The 17,783-nt window shown below is 42.4% G+C and overlaps 1 protein-coding gene across 15 annotated transcripts in view; it reads left to right on the top strand.

The window, feature by feature from the left end:
• The window catches only part of rims2a (regulating synaptic membrane exocytosis 2a), a 140,468-nt gene that overhangs the window by 114,369 nt on the left and 8,316 nt on the right, over window positions 1-17,783 (top strand). For 14 of the 15 annotated variants that reach the window (XM_030102194.1, XM_030102198.1, XM_030102197.1 and 11 more), the window contains one exon: window positions 7,211-7,455. The exons of the other annotated variant lie outside the window; for it this stretch is intronic. In XM_030102194.1, the coding sequence (XP_029958054.1) occupies window positions 7,211-7,455 (245 nt within the window). The remainder of the gene's footprint in view (window positions 1-7,210; window positions 7,456-17,783) is intronic. 15 annotated transcript variants of the gene reach the window in all.

Here is a 17,783-nt window from a genome sequence, read left to right as displayed (position 1 = left end):
TGTTCACATGACGACGTGCAAGTCAGAATGTGGTGACCTCCTCCCACCCTTTGACCTTTATGCTCACGTAACTGTGTCCCTATAATCCCTAACTCACGCTGGAGTGGAATAGCAGTACCACTTCATTCATTAATCACTCATATCAGTAATGAAATATCTAAAACAAAACAGTTTGATTTTGCTGACTGTAGCTATTAGAAAAAATTTTTTTTAGCCTGGTGTAAGTTCCACTTAAATCACATTAGCCTGACTCAAACTCAAATTTAGCTTTTCTTGTTATTTTTCAGCCCAGACGATGAAACTCTGAATCATCTCAGAAAATGTGAAAATCGATCTTGATATAGTGCATTTTTGTTTCGAGTTTAGATTGAAACCAGATAGTCCATCCAAAATCCATCAGAATTCAACCAGAGGTTCCTGATCATGTGTAAATGATTGAGACTCAAACAGCAAACCCCAGAAGAGAGGCTGCGGATGCCTGGTAGCCTTGCGAGTTATCGAGATGTTTGTGGAACGTCTTAGTCATTCAGTGCTTTGGAAAGTAGCTGGACCTGCTTCAGCTTTAGAAAACATTCCACCTCTCATCCGAGGCTTCATTAGGTTTGGAGGGAATGTTATTTTAATAAATTCCATTGAAGAAAAAAAACAGCGGTGTTGGCACACTGTGCTTAATGGATCTGTCTGCTAACTTAAACAGATGCATCTGAAAATATGTAAAGTTCATTGAAAAGGTGATCCTTCTAATCTGGACGACTTCATCAGTTCAGGATGGAACTGTTTGGCCTCTCTGAGGAGACGTGACGCATTTTAAAGACCTTACATTAATCTGATTGTCTTTCAACACAAGAAACATGAGATTTAGTTGTTCTCCAAGTGATTTGAAATGGGTTAATCTTCTATCGGAGAAACTGATTGACAAGTGATCTAGATTTCAATCTGATAGCTTCAGAAAATTCCAGATCTGCAGGCAGTTTTCTTTGTGCAGCCAAACTTTACCTGCCTGGATGAATGACATGGATAAATATTGGCAGTAAACAGGGGTTCACCCCGGTGATACAGGCCACTGCTGCTAATTCCTAAAATGTAGTTTTCTGATAATTAAGACATCGAGATGGGGAAGAAAAAGACATAAGACAGAGAAAGTTGTTAGCAGATGCCAGTGATTCACCAGTGGTTTGGTTGATTTCTTCATCTTATGTCTAACTTAATTATAGTGGGTTTAGTTTTGTGCTCCTTTCTATCAAATACAATCGAACTCATGGATGTAATTTAATTTTATTTTTCTATCAGTGAGCATGAAAACGTCACTGCTGTCCTTTGGTGCGTGGTCTGTCCTGCATGCATGTATGGATGGCTGCTTTTTCTGAACTTTATCCAACATTTTACGGCCATATTTACCATGACTCCGATTGAATATGTCCAAAGAAGCGTGAGTGGGTCTGTGAACAGTGTCGAAGCGGCTGATCTAAAGAAGTATGTCAAGAACAAATTGAAGAGCATGCTGATTCAGAAACTCGCAGCGGGATTAAAGCCCAGCCTGCACCTCTAATAAGCCCTCTTCACTATCACATCACTTTCACAGCAGGACCCAAGTTAGCGCTTCCCACCAACATCGGCTCTGCTCAGTGTCTCTGTGGTCTTAGGAGAAAACACATTAAGATAAAAGCCATGCCCTCTCATGCGGCATTAACAGTGCGCCAGTGGATACACTGCTGAAAAGGTGCACGTGCATTTGGGCAAACACACACACAGACCCACTGGTGTGTAACGTTCTGGCTTCTCTAAATATTATTCTGACGTTGAGACTTTCTTGACGTGGTAGACCTTACGCTGAGGATCTTTTTAAAAGTATCTAAACTAAGGAAAAAGTGAAGAAAAAAATGGCCAGTGGAGTGAAATCTTTTAGTGAAAATAGTATTTGAAATAGCACCTTTTAGGCTACAGAATGAATCAGAAAAAGAAATCTGGACCTTGTCCAGTTGTCTGTGCTCTCAAAGCTCCGGTCTGTGTTGCTTTTCTGTCCGTGCTGCTCCGTGCTGAGATGCTGACATGCTGTAATACTTCTTATCCTGTCCGCCTGTGTCCTTCACTTGCTCCCCGAGTCTGTCGGTGTCAGTCTGCCTGCACTCATCAGCCCCGCTGCTCCTCCATTCCGCCAACTAACCACGTCAGACCGATTTCGCTGCTCTCCGTGTACCACAGGGCGACCCTCACACCTCCGTCGTCACCCCGGGACCTTCACTTTCAGTAAAGAGGCTTGAAATGATTGTTTACAGCCTGCAGGAGGAACATTTGATTTGATTTCAAAAACAACGGCGTAATTGGAAGCTGTGTGTTTTATCTTGACTGAAAGTGAGCTGGTCCTGCTGACGATTCCTGTCTGTGTGATCAACCCGTACTCCTTCATGACAGCTACAGTATAAATTAATAATGCCCCTGCTCCTGACTCATCCTACAATCTGTTTTTCTGGGACAACAACACGTGAGGAGGTACATCGGACAACAAAGAAAAGGGAGGGAAAAAAAAAACACCCATTGTGTCTCTTTGTACTCGTTCAGATTTGGGGATAATGTTCACGGCAGTGGAGCAACTGTGCACGAGCAACAACTAAATTACAGGCAAATTGCCACATCATTTTACGACGTTTAGAAAAACGTTAATAGTCTCTGGGTTTGTGTGATAAAGCACAACACAAAAAGCTGAACATTTGTTGTCATAGCTTCAAAATCGTTTGTTTATAACTTTATTATTTTCATGAGCACAGCAAAAAGGTTTTTTTTTTCTACTCATTTTACTAAACAATGAAGGCCATTAGTGTTTACGCAGCAGTCCTGATTAGTGTGACCGGTAATAGCTCGCATCGCGCAGAGGTTTCCAGCATCTAATCAGGACTCAGGACACACAAATTAATACGCTGTAGGAAATCATTTTGGTTGCTCTGGCTTTCTGCGTGTGTTTTTGTTTATTGTCTTCTGGTAATCAGATTGTGCCAGAAAATTACAGTCACACTGTTCAGGAGGCACAGAGGGCTGGCATTTTGCATGAGGTGCATTAATTGTTCATCCATGCATGAGGCAAACCGCTGGAAGGGTTGTCGCACAAATGAGAAATCTCTGAAACGAATGGTGTTTTTTTAGAACTCGACAATTATCTGTCAGTACAGTGAGGAAATAAAGTGAAGTAGAACACAGACATGATCTAAGAATACAAACATTATCGGTTGAAAAGTCTTGACTATTAATGCATGGATACGATTAAATTTTATTGTTGCAATCAGTTATTAAATTAATATATCCAAAGTGGATATTAACTTTCACCCTCTAATCTTAACTATTTCTCACCTAAACAAGGATTGTCAGTCAGTGTGCCATTGCATATCAAATCCACAGATGTCACATTATCATTCCAAACTAAGAAAATCCATTTGTTGTATTTTTGCACAAGTTTTGATTAGAAAAAAGAGCTTCTGTTCATGCATTTGCTAGAAATTCTCTGAATTGTCTCTTTCAGAGAAGCAAGCAAATTCTTTAGTTTAAGAGCCAAATGCTGAAAACACTCAATCATACGCCTCATCTTCATCAGTAAGTTGTTGTGCAGTGGATGAGATGCTACCTGCTCAAGTTTCAAAGGTCTCTGCTCCTTATTCATGCACGGGAGCAGTGGAGCGGTGGGATTCGGGAGAAACGTAGCTACTGGCTGCATTTTCTTATGACTCATCTCTTATGTATTGAGGTCAGGGTGTAAATATACATCTGCTGCACGTTAAACCAGCCTGTTCACTTTGGCTTGGCAATACGAACAGCGTGATAGCTTTATGTGATGCCACTTCCCGTGCAGAGAGGAGCTGTTGTTCACATGCAAAGTTGTGTCAGGCGGTGCGCGGCGGGGAGAACAGCTCTCCAGCATCACTCTTTTGTATCTCGCATCACCTCCGCTCCTCCGTCTCTTTGATTTAGCTGGGGCTTTGAGGGGCGGCTGTATCGACTGTCTTGACTGTTTTTCTCGAACAGGGCCAATCATTGCTAACGAGAACTAAAAGATGTTTACTCTGACCGGCAGTCGCTCAGCAGCAGCTCGCCTCCTGAATCGATGCAGACTGTGATCGTCGCCGCCCAAAATAAATATCAAATCGTTACTTCACTTCTGCTCACTTTCTCTCCCTGGCATAAATGAAACTAAACTTTGTGGCGGCGCCGACAGGCATGTGTTCATGATAAAGCTGTGGCGGGAGGCACGGTTACTATGCAAACATAAATTTCTGCCTCACCTCGAGAAGAGACAGTCGGTGATCCTCCCTGTGAAAGGTGATCAGCGTGAGGGAATATGTGTGGAAGGCAAGGTCTATTTCAGGAAAACATTCTGCACTTTCATGAAGATTTTCTTCCTCAATCATTAGGTCAAAATAAATGAAGTCAACTCCAGACATTAATCAACCATATAATAAGAATATAAAGGTTTTTTTTTTAATACAGTGTACTGGTTTGAAAACGGTCATCATTTTCTGATTTAAAATGAAGCAACTTAACAATCAATAGACATTATTTTGTTATTCTCTCGATACGAGCAAATCAAAAGGCACAGTAAGCGATTTCACCTCCTGGTGGTCTGTTGTTGTTTGACTACAGTCTGATGATAACCCCGTTAGGGGCAGCGTGGTGTTAAACCAAATGAGTCAACACTTTTTGCAAGACAAAACCTTTCCGGGTGTTGCGTTGCCTCGGGAACATCTTGGCCTAGATGAAAATGCATTGTGAGCAATCTGCATGATGAGGAACGCTGTGTTCTTCGGGGCTGGGGTTGAGAATCAGAAATCCCCGGAGAGTCCCCCGTCTTCCAGGTCGGCACATTTACACAACGAGTCTGGACCGAGTGCCAAGACCTGCTCGCAGAACAGCCACGCTGTAATTAGAAGAGGTGCTGCAGGATCATTTAACACGCTTCTCTTAATTCAAGTCAAAGTCAGAGCGACTTGTCCAGATCTGTAAATGAGCCTTTAAATCAACATTAAAGCTATTAACAAATTAGAGAGACATTTGTATGTATTTAATCCATTTAGTCAATGTATAGAACTATTTAAGTGCCTTGTCTTTCGTGGGAGTAGATTTCTGGTCAAAATAAGTATTTTTTAAGACATTGATAGAATGTTGACATTACAGACAGAGAAGTTTAAAAGAAAATTAGAAAAATGACACAATGGGAACTCTGAAAAAAATAATATCAGTTAACTGAAATGCACAATAAATGATTTATTATGCGCTCACATTTCAACCTCGACTGGTCTGATTTGTCGAGATAACAGCCCTCTAGTCTTTGTGTCCTTGCTGCTGTGCTCACATTTGATCCGCTGACTGAGTCCCGCCGCACCGTGCTCGTAGTGAAAGAGCATATTTGAGAATGTCACCTGGAGCAGGCCGGCCCGCGGCGCTGTCAGGAGCCCAGAGGCTTGAAGTCCGCTTCAAAGCCGCAGCGCTGTTGGACCCGATCAAAGACAGTAATCCACCAATAAGCATCCAATATTTATGTATGAAAGTGCAGGCTGATCCGTAACAGAGTTGGCCTCGCTGCGGACGGGAATAAACAGAAAACGTGACACCGTGAGGAGAGGCTCAAGGTGTTTGCATTAGTTAGGAACACATCAGCCGTATTTAACCGCCAGCTGACAGCCCAAACAAGACGCATATAAACAACCAAAACTCAGTATTTAGGAGAAGAGTTTTATTTTGGATCACAATGTTCCAGTGTGTGCCGAGCATCCCGCTGACAGCATTCCTGCTTCCTCAAACATTCATGACATTCATTACAAATATTATGATCTAACCTTTGTAGCCTATGATTTGCAAGACAGCGGAGAAATATCTTGATGCAGCAAGACTGTTTCTGTGAAGCGCCAACAGATATTTTTGTCCATTGCTGTCCCAGTCTTAGAATACCATGTGTATTTGATAAACAAATTTTTTTATTTATTAAAACCTGAAGAAAATATATCACATTTTTTCTAATGCAAAGGAAATCAACCCTTTGATGGTTTAAAGAACAATGCAATGGCACTCTGACTGGTGTTCTTTCATCATTATAGAGGGAATTTAACCCCCTTCCAACAGTTTGTGCTGAAATCTACCATCGAACTTGGACATGTCTAAACACATCAGCATCATTAGTCTCACATTACATGTTTTGTTGCGTTTCTATAAAGCCAAACATCATGATCGGCTAGCTGATTGGACATGGACGTCTGGAAGCTCTGCCAAGGAAACAGCAGTTAGCAAAGCTGCTCCTCATAATTCAGTATATAGGCATGTCCGACTCAGACATTATCTCTATTACACGCAAAGTATTCTCCCCATTTATATACAACGTAGTCAAAGACAAAAAAAAAAAGAATAATCCTCAGACTAATTGAAGTAATTGATGGAATCAGCTGTCAAAATGCGTAGATCATTCATGTATTAGAGAGCGCGTCTCTCCAGAAGTTGTCTTTAAAATGCAGTTACATGATGGAGGTCAGAGCCTTTAATTAATGAACAGTAGCCTGCGGGTGCGACACGTAACTCATCCCATTAAGAATGCAGAGCCTATGATAGCGAGTGTAATTTGTCTCTGAAAGATAATTCTACTGGCGGGGCTAAAATAAGGCCTTCATTTGGACAATGGCCCATTTCCTCTCTAACAGCTTGAGAACAGTGCTAATTACAGGAAACTTTTCTGTACGTGCAGTTTTGAGTTTGTGGTCAGGTTTCAGATGCAGGGAAGATTGTTGTGGGCCGGCATTATGTTGTCTTGAGCTCTGCTTCATACGGCGCGAAGCATTTCTAGGATACGGTAAACTTAGTTCATCAACTCTTTGACCTACTTATTGAATGATCCAGTTAAACTCCAGCAACCTAAAACTACCTGGAAAAAAAAAAAGAGCAAAATGTAGCATAATGGTTGATTTAACATCCTCCTCAAACCCTAAACTCAACTATACTGTAAGTCATGAACTCCTGTACCTGAACTCTGTCCTTCTCTCCTCTTCACCCCCACACCTTGTCGTGTCCTGCCCCTCTCGGCTCCCTTCCCCTTTCCTCCTCCACCTTCTCCCCCTCTTTCCTCCCGCTGTCTCCGCTGTCCACATCCTCTCCTCCTGTCCTCCTCTCTCCTCCTCCTGTCCTCCTCCTCTTCCTCCTCTGTCCTCGCCCGCCTCGCCCTGACAATGGTGGTGGCTGACAGTGACTTTGCATCCAAAATGAAAAACAGGCAGATGGGCTCGTCGGGCGGGATGAACATGACCAAGAGCACAAGCATCAGCGGAGACATGTGCAACCTGGAGAAGACGGACGGCAGCCAGTCGGACACGGCGGTTGGCACGGTAGGCACTGACGACAAGAAGAGGCGCTCCAGCATTGGTGCCAAAATGCAGGCCATGGTTGGCATGTCGCGCAAGAGCCGGAGCACCTCTCAGCTCAGCCAAACAGGTAGGGCATCCCGTCACACACAGCCCAGTGTGTTCACCTGTATCATCTGTCCTGTGGCTTCCCCTTGTCTCTGTCCGGACTTCTGTCTTCTTCTCCTAATGTTGACAACTAATTCTGCTCTTTTCAAGTGATTCCCCTTTTTTACTCCCTGCTATTTTTTTTAAAACTTTTTCCTTACTATATTTTCCCTTTTCTCTAGGTTACAGTGATCCCGGATATCCGTCTTCTTTCTCACCTCCCTGCTCACTTCTCTCTCTCGTCTTTCTAATTACCCTCCCGTGGTTGTGCTTTCAAGCAGATGATTTATTTTGATTCTTTTCATTTCGCTCACTAACACAGCTGCTTGTAGCAGGTCACTTTTTGACCCCTCTCTCCTTGTTGTGATGCTTTCCTCGCTGTGATTTTCCCCGCAACAGAAGCGTTTTCTCAAACTGTGACTGTCTGCTGTTGTTTCTGGGTGCATGTGAGGATGTGTGCACATGCGAGATCGAGACCGAGGGGGTGTTTTGTGTTGTTGCTGAATGCTGGAATTTGTATTTGTCTGCAAATTTGTCTATACGTTGCTCAGAGCACGGAGCAATTACTGTTCTTCACTGTTGGGTTGGTTTTTTTTTCCCCTTTTTTTCTGTTCAGTCTTCTTTTCAAAAGTGATAAATAACCATTTGAGGCGGGTTGAGCCGCTCTACCTGCTGTCAGCCAGTGTGAAAAACAGCCTAGCAGGTGGTGTGGACTAATGTTTGCGGCAGACAGATTGAGGTCGGGCTGTTCATGCGAAGGTCAATCAATTTTTTTCCCGCTCCGCCTTTTGTGGCTGTAGCTGCAATTTTAAGCATTTTCGTCGCCTCTGTTCAATCTTAAGTTGATCAATAATCACTTTTACGGATTAGCCCTTTCTGTGGAGACCTGGCGGAGAAATGGGAGGCTGGATGTTGAAGTTGATGTATGTTTGGTTGAAATGTGAGGCGGGACGGTTACGCTCACGTGGCAGCGCGCTTCCCTCTAAACGTGAACCGACTGGCACATTCTGCTGGCTCGCCTCTGTATTTTAATAACTGTTAATTGTTATTTACAATGAATGGCTCTCTGCGGCATTAGATCAGGACTCTTTTTGAGATGTAGCTTTATGCAAATAGGACTGCCATGTGTTGTTGGTTATTACTGTTTGTTGCTGCAGAATAAGATCGCCCTTCAGAAGTCTAAACTTGGGAGCATCCTAAAAACAGCCAGATATTTGTTTAGTTTGAGTATTTTTTTGCCTGAGTGTTTGAAAGATACCCACTTCAACAAGCTCAGAGGGACACAAACATGCACACACTCTCCTTCCCCATGCAGACAGAGCACAAAGTGAGTAGCCTGAATCTCCTGGAGCTATCAATATTTCACTCAGCGCTCCTAAGTGCATCAGATGGAGTTTGTGAGAGCATGCATACATCTGCCCTTCAATATTTGAGATCTGTATTTGGTCCTGCACCAACGCTTGTGCTGCCAAGTTGCCGTCTGCCCCACTTTGTTGTGCGCCGTCCTCGGAGTCTCATCACACACTTGAAGGGCGCATTCAAAGGATAGTGAGTTTTTTTTTTTTTTTTTTTTTTTTCTTTATTTTTCGAGGCCATGTGAGCGCTGCCAAGTGCCGGTTGGGGGGAAGGGTAGATCAGCCAAGCAGTACGATTCTGGCTTTCACAAACACAGGTCAGTCAGATGGAAGGGATGTGCTCCCAGGTGACCGGGAGGAGCAGAGTGTGCACGGTGTGCGCGGTTCTGCGGTTAAACTCCCGTTCTGTACTCTATCATCTGTGGAAGACTCCTGAAATACGGACGGCGTCTGAATGCGTTCTCTAAACGATCTCAACTTGAATCCTCAAGTGCAATAAGAGTTAATTTTGCACGTTAATCTGCAGTTTAATGACAGGAAGTGATCCTGAGTTTAATCTGGCAAATTCATATCTATGTCTACCATTTCAGAAGAAGATATTTAAATAATGTCATGATTTCTTTTTCCTTTTACATAAATATTGTGTTCACCTCAATACACCTGAGTCGACTTTGTTTGCATATCAAAGCAGCTCCCACCTTTTTCTTCTCCAGGGTTTTCTGAAATCGAAACCTCTGAAGTATTTCATACACAGTCCAGCTCTGAATTAGAATTTCTTCTGTTCCTGCTTTTATGACACATCACACACGTATACGCTTGCCATACCATTTTGCTTGTACGCTGTCCAAGTCGCTGAGCTTGATGCACGTTCAGAAAGGCACTTGGCAGGTAAGAGCTGCAGGTACTTTTTTTTTTTTTTTTTTTAACTAATCCGATGCCTAACATGATGCAGTTCAGCATAAAAACAGCTCCTGAACACACCTGTGATGAAGCAGAAACTGCTTTGTTTTGTTGTCACTAATTAGTCGGATGTTAAAGGACTTAATCCATTGAAGACTATTTTGATTTCTTGAACGTAAACCGACCGTAGTCCAACACAACAGGAACGTAAATTGATGAAATACTCAGAATATAGCCCCTGATATTGCATATCTAATTAATAAAAGTACATTTAGCTGCAGACTCAATCCCCAGTAGATATAATTTAGTTTCTTTATCTGCATCTTCAACCTGAGGATGTTTCAAAACCTGCTGTGCAACGCCATTCAGAAATGTGCCATACCTGTGTGATTGCTGAAAAACAGAAAAAGTTCCACAGTCAGTGCTAAGTTTACATTTCCCAATGAATTTGACTCAGAGAAACCAAATTTAGAAAAGTGTTGAGCTTCTGCGTGCGATCACTTGGGGGGCTGCAGCGGGGTTACACTGGTCATCATGAGCAAGCCGAATTGTTAAGTTGATTTATTATGCTCGATTGTCCCTTTCACCACTCAGCAATCCCATAATGCTTTATGTTTCAAGATGAATAGTGAGCTGATTTATTCCCCGAACACCCTGACTAAACTGCTCGTTGGCAAATTCTGCTAAAACCACACGTTACAGCTCAAATGTTACATTTCTTAGATTTCCTTTATGGCTGATGTCCAAGCGTCGCCATTGTCCATGTATATAATATCTTTGTAAAAGTTTGCAGAGGGAGATGTTTCCCATTGTAGCTGCAATTGGAATTTTGCTTTTCCAGATTAGAAATGTATTTTGGTGGGTAAAGTAAAGGAAACACCTTGTGTTGGCCCTAATGTAGAGGACAAATCTCACTGGTGCTCGACACGTGTTTTTTTTTTTTTTTTTTTTTTTTTTGTTTGTTTTGTTTGTCTTTCTTAACAAAATAAATTCTGATCCCATGAATGAAGCATCCGATACCCACACTGCTAAATTTTTCAAACATCCAGGAATATTCAAGTTGCATTATTATTATTTTTTTAATTAAAAAAAAAAAAAAAAAAAAAAAAGGATTTCGATGTAGTTTTTAAAAAGAAAGTTAAATAAATGAGTTCCTTTTCATGGGCCTCCAGTATCCTTCCATCCATGTTTTATTCTGCTTTATCCCGCTCAGTGCTGTTGTGGGAGGCTGGTGCCAATCCTGTCTGCACCCAGCACAGCTCAACAGTCCATCACAGAGAGACAGGCTCACATACACACACAGACACACACGTTTACACCTAAAGATAGAGTACAGTCAACAGTCAATCTCACATGCATGTTTTTGGACTGAGAGATGGACTCACAATTCCCAATTTGTAAATAATCACATAAAAAAAAAAGAAAATGTAAGATATGAGATGTAACTCTCGCTATTTTATACAATGAATGAATACATTTATTTCTTCTAACATTGTTTAAGCTTCATGGTGCTTTGTCTTGCCGTTATAGCCTGCGTGGATTCAGCTGTAAGCTTTGGGTGTCATTACTGGCCTCCAGCTATTAAAGAGGAACACGACAGTCTACGAAATATAAAGAAATGCTCATTATGAGGCAGAAACAGGTGCAGCTGTGATACCGTCACATGCAAAAGATGGAATCAGTGGGGAGGATTTTAAATAGTTTTAGTAACCTCTAGTTTCCCGTTCCCCTGAGTGCAGCTTTGAGTATTCCTGTGTGACCTTTCTTCTGGCCTACTTTTGTCACACTGACCCATAAAGAAGCTCGATATGTGGGCCACATTTGACACCAACTAAAAATGTGATATTTTTGTTATGAGTTGTTTCCATTGATTGTCGTTTTAACTGTCGATGTTTAGGCAGCCTATCACAACATAACCTGCTTAAGTATCTAATAAATACATGTTTTGAATGGCATTTAATTGACTTTGAAACACTGCGAGTGGTTAAATACAGTTGGTGTGTTGTGTAAGGATGTTGCACAGAAAAATAGTTTATTAGTCATTTCAGGTTGATCGAGGTCACTAAGAAATTTTAAGAAATTTTAGAAAAAAACATGTTTGGCACCAGCTACACCCTGAACACCGCCTCCCTCCCCTCTGCACGCCGACAGAACTCTGGACCGCCACAATCCTCAGACAGGCTGCTTTGTTTAGGGTAAAATAGCTGAACTTTTAGCTTGCTGCCGAGGTAATTTATCTTCGGCGGTGAATTGGGTGCCTATCTCAGCAGGTCCTCTGCTGGCTGAAGCTGCTAATTAATCTCCTCGGGGGTCGTAGTAGCCGCGCTGCGCTCGGGGTGATTCATGAAACGGGCGCAGCAGCACCGTTACAACCGAGGCTGAGGGACGCTGGAGCCTCACTTTGGTTTTTATCAGCAGCCCTCTTTCTGATTCACTTCGTCTTTCCGTCCCTCCTAAGTGGTATTTGTGTCTCGCAGTTGTTATATGTCCTCTCAAGCTTTGTTTTTTTTTTCCCTTCATTTCACCTCCTCTTCTCTCTCACTGCCCTCCCCACCTTCGTTTCGCCTCTTCAGTATCTTCTGTCCTTCATTACACGACGCAGTCTCATGACTGTTAATCACTCTGAGGACTCAGATGAGCCACGCTCGCTTCGACCTACATTTAAACTGTGGAGTGCTGTAGGAAGGGTAATGCTGTCATAAGTTTCAGATTGTCTTCGCGGGTGCATTGCAGCACAGCGTGAGTCATGGTGGTCAGCAGTAGTACCAGTAATGACATGCACTTGGAAGGTCAGAAAAACTGCGATCATAGTTTCCACATGCGGTGACTCAACAGCCTTCTTAAAGCATTTCCATGTTAAATCTGCACCGTGCAGACGTCCCTGCTTTTTTTTTTTTTTTTTTTTTTTGATGAATTGACCTAGATTGAAACCAATGCTGTTATAAATCTAATCTAACTTTTTCATCTGGTTTTACATCAGGGCATCGAGCCGATCATATCTGGGTGGGTTTTTTTCATAAAGGGAGCAGCGTTATCTAGGTGACAGTGATTGGCCCAGTTAATAAATGAACCAGCAGTCACTGTGATTGTACCCAAGAGTATAAACATCTGTGACCTTAATCATCAAAAAAGGGAGTGATTATTTTCAGACTGCAAAAAAATAATCAAATGGGATTATTGTGTGAAGCATTTAGAATCTAAGAGTTACGATTTGATTTTTTTTTCCTTATTGACTTTTGAGTCAATAATATTTTTCTGCTTGAAGACAAGCTGAACTTTTAAAATGTAAAAAAGTAAGATAATTTCACATTATTAATCATGTGCAGCTGTTTGCAAAAGATGTATTTAAGGATTTTTTTTAACTAGTGCTATCTGAAGGCTTGGAAACCATCACAGATTATGTTCAGGATCATCATTAGACAGAAATTTAGCTGGATTCTCTGTGTTTTATCTTGGTTCTAGCATTCATCTTGTGCAATGATGAAATCAACACGTTGTGTTCCTGACCTACATTGGAGACTCTTCTCCTACATCAGGGAAATGAGCTCTTCAGATAAATGAGATCAGTGCTGGCCGAAGTCAGACTGGGTCTTTTAACTTTCAGTTTGTTGTATTACACTGTGACAGTTACTGTGGAGGATGACGTGCTCTAAAAAAAATACTTTGACGATTCTATAAATGTGAAAAGATTAAATACTGACCCTAAGTAACCCATGGGTGTGAATGTGAGGCTTCCTGCCTCTCCGTTGCCTCATTACCATGAGTTGGATTAATCACTGTGTGTATTCAGAAGCCGTGATGTGAATATCAGACTTGATGGACTAAGTTGCTTTACGACTGAGGGCAGCACTCGGTGTCTTGCCAGGTAGACAGCGCACTTTATGTTTTCCAACAGATTAATCAATGTTCTTGTTGTGAAAGTGTGTAGCCAATTATGCTTATGCATACATTAGCTGTGATGGGAGAGGAGTGTTGGAGATGTACCTGTGTTCTGCTGGAGTTAACCTGGAGTTAAGTGAGCTGTTGAATCGTTGGAATGACGTGGGCATGTTATGATCTGTGGCTTTGGCTGCTGTTGCTGCCTTCAATTCAAGGCCAGTCTTACAGCGACCTAATTTCATGCTTGCCCCATGACATTATTACTTTAATTTCTCCCGTGCTAGACAAAGGATAAAGTCGAAATGCTCTTTCAAATCTACAGTCCAACTTTGCGGACTGAAAAAGAGACGTATCTGAGTCAGGTTTGGGCACCAGTCGCCGACTGAGCTCAGCTCTGAGGCTGTCGGTTCACCTTCTCGCCCTGCCACGTTCCACCAGCTGCTCGCTGCCTTTTGCCTGCAGTGTGGCCCGTGCCTCTCAGCCATATGGCTCCTGAGCTTGAATCTGAGCCTTGGACTCTTTCCTATAGTCACGTCCCACATTCCAGTACAGTACATTCTCTCCTCCAGTTTAAATCTGAACTTCCGCGCTGCATTTTTAGGTTTTTTTTTAAATGCCGCTAAAAATACCCTATGGACTTCCTCCTCCGATTGTTTGGTCTTGAAACACTGACAGTGCCATTCTGTAGCTGTCAGCTGTGGAGGAAGTCTGATGAGACATGCACCAGAAAAACACTGTGGCGAGTCTGTTCCTGCTTCTCATGAGGGTGGTTAAATCGCACTTTTTTTCCTCTTTCGGTGTGAGAAGCAATCACGCTACGCTGACATGTCTGCAGCAGTTTTGACACGCCGGGTGACTTCTGCACGTGACACGAGGCTATAGGAGAAAAATCGGTTTTGTGGTTCTCCATCCATCTATAAGGCCTGGCACTGTTTAGATCATCCTTCAGCCTCTCATGAGCTTTCCATCTGTTGTAGTCTCAGTGTTTGCACCACTGAGTGGAGGAAGGCAGCCAGGGGACAGGCTGTTCCAGCATCTCCTGCCGCTCACTTTGTAAATATGTCTCGTTCACTTAAAAACCTCAACCGAAGACGCGAGGGTTTTCAGCAAAAGTGTGAAGTAAACGGTGAGAAAGCGCGCATGCGTGTTCAGACATGGTATGTTTTCTCTACAAGCGGTGATTCTAATTTTTGTGCTTTTTAATGGATAGATATTTCCTACGAAGTAGTTTGGATGTAAATCAAGAGCTCTGCTTTCTTTCACTGCTTTTACCCTTGACTCCAGCTGCTTCAACTTACCTGAGGGTCACGAATAGTGTTTCATATCGATCATGAGTTAGCTCACATGACTTCCTCTACCAGTGATTAATTGATTGGGTCGCTGGGCACGATTCTGTAGCAGCTCAATTCAACATTATCATGTCTTCATTGCACCAACTTTACTGCTCTTACAGATGGATTTTTATTTGTGGATTTCCCACATATTAATTTAATAGTACTTTTCATACCTACAACAACTAAGGCTCATAAGAAGTATCAAATCCCATGTCAAGATTTTGAGAACAAAGTAGTAATGCTCAAGAAATTACTTCATCTATTCCTTCATTAGATGTCTTCTAGCACAACACTAAGTTTTTAATACAAACAGAACTTCCAGGAGTTGAAAAGTATTTAATTAATATTCATATTAAAGTGAATTTCATAATTTTAGCATATTTTCTTTGCTTTTTCGAGGGTTATGAAAACGTTAGATAACTTTGGTGTTTGATAATGAGTGAACTTTAAAAATAACACATATCCAATTATGTGCTTGGCCTAGTCAGTAGATAACTGTTGACAGTTTTCTCAATATTCAAACTTTGTCTGACATTCAGCAGGTGTGACATTGTGAAGTGATATTCCCGGTACAATAGAGCAACAGGTCGAAATGTGACATTCTCCCTTCTTTCATCATTCGCTGGTTCCCCTTACTTTCCCCCCCCCAACACATCTGAGGACATGAGAAGCGGGGAAACTGCACTTCCAGACAACAGGACTGGACGGCGTCACGTCAGCAGACGGGAATGTAAACTGAGAGAACAGAGAGTGTGTTTGCCCACCGCCGCGCGTGCGCTCATGTGTGTCCTGGTGTGTGTGCGTTTAAGTGCTCGTATGTGTCTCTTTGCTCACATCCGTACATGTGAGTGTCGGGGTTCGAGCCCTCCATTAGGATGTGTTTACAGTGCGTAGGGCCCGGGTGGCGGCGTGACGCTCGGCCTGGCCCGGACTCATCAATCAGAACGACTTCCGAAGGCTTCTGTGTGTGTTTCCTGCCGCCTGCCAGGCACAGATCTTCCATCTGACTTCTGGGATATTACGTTAGCTTCTCGTAGCATTCGTGAGATTCCTCACATTCCCGACAGCAATTGTATGATCGAAGCCATACAAATTCGTCAGAGTTTGGAGTGAAAACAGACATGTCGTCACGCTATTCTGAAATGAACAAAGGGCCCAAGATGGTTCTTCAAGGAAAGGATGAGACATAAACAAGTGAAAACACACATAAGTTCACATTTTCAGGAAACTATGAACTCCGAGGAGTTCAGGTGGATAAATGTCTCAGCAACCCATTGATCAATTTTGATAATAATACACCTCTATCGATCAGTCAGAGGCAGGAGAATCAAAAGTCATGCCCAAATTCAACCTGGAAAACACCAGTGAAGATCCAAAAGGAAGTAAATCCAATGAGAAAGCCCTTCTTCGCTGTTGTCTTTGTAATCATCTGCCTCTCTGCTTGCGTGGGTTGCCTGACGTGGTAAAGATGACAGACTCACCAAAGTGGATACGTGCTGTTATCCTGTTTTTGCTTCATGAGAATCATTTTGCCAGGCTTCGTGTTGGGGTTTGTGCTTCCTCACGTGCGCAGTTATCGTCTCCACTAGCTGCGTGTCACTCAGCCCTCTGTGCGAGGGGCTTTCTCGATGCAGAAGTTTTAATCATATTACCTGGTAATTGGCTTCACGTCACTGACATGTAGTATGTGCCAACTCTTTTCCACACCGCACAAACAACAGATCTTTATGCTGCGTTGGACAAAATTACAGCAACAGTAATTAAGCTTGTTTTTTTTATTTCCCGGGTCTCATATGTCAGGGGAAGTGACTACAGAAAAGTGAGAAATGTTGAGATGCGCCGCCGTTCCTCCCGTCACTCTGCTGTGGGCGGATGGGTAAGAATAAACTACGCGAAAGGTGTGAATGCTCTGAAAGGTAACACGTGCCGACCGAGGTAGACAAAGCAAATATACACGTGCAGTGAAGCACGAGCCGTAACTCAGACAGGGAAGAGTTTAATTTTAAGATTCTTTGATTTTTCTTTGATTAAACAGTCAAACTTGTGGTCGAACGGATGACTTTGTTAAGAAAACACGTGAAAAAGTGCCTTAATGAGGAAGACACGTGGTGGGACAGCGCTGTGTAACTTCACAGCATCAGTCCCAAGAAAACGCACTTTGAAGAGAGCATTTGCGAAAGTACTACTTGATTACCTTTTTTTGGGGTAAACTTTTTTGCTTAAACTGTCCACACTGTAGAAATAGCATCTGGTTTCGCTAGTGAACTCTGAAATCTGGTTCTTGGCTGCAGTTTTTGTGCTTTTCCAGTTAGAATGTTCAGTCTGTGTGTGTTTCTCCCGCAGTCCAAAACAACTAGTTCAAGGTTAAATGATAACTTGAAAATATTAGTCATGGAAGTGTGTGATCATCATCGTGCGCAGCGCCATTGCTCTGAAATACTCCATTGTCCCATACTTTCATAGCACGAGTTTATCAAAGCAGTCGACTCTTAATGTCAGCTTAATAAGATGTGCAAAACAGAGTGCTTTGTGAGAAAACTCGTAAACATTACCAACAACCGCCAATTCATCAAGAGCCAACAACCAAAGAAAAATGCAAACCAAAATCAAAGTGTTGGAGGAAAGAGAAAGCCTCCAAGAAACCCACACAATCTGCAAGTTGCTCTTATAACTGTGCCAAAAATCAGAGAGTGCAGAGGTTTGGCAGCCAAGGAGAATGGCACTGCAGTCTTCCAACGAACCCATATAGCTCAACATGTGTTTTTGTTTTAAACCGTTCTGGAGGAAAATGAAAGAAAAAATGCAATTATAGTCTATCGGACAAAAAACACAATCATCTAACT

This window comes from Salarias fasciatus, chromosome 11 (assembly GCF_902148845.1).
Source record: "Salarias fasciatus chromosome 11, fSalaFa1.1, whole genome shotgun sequence".
Classification (NCBI taxonomy): Eukaryota; Metazoa; Chordata; class Actinopteri; order Blenniiformes; family Blenniidae; genus Salarias; species Salarias fasciatus.
This window is presented reverse-complemented; position numbering and strand designations above follow the sequence as displayed.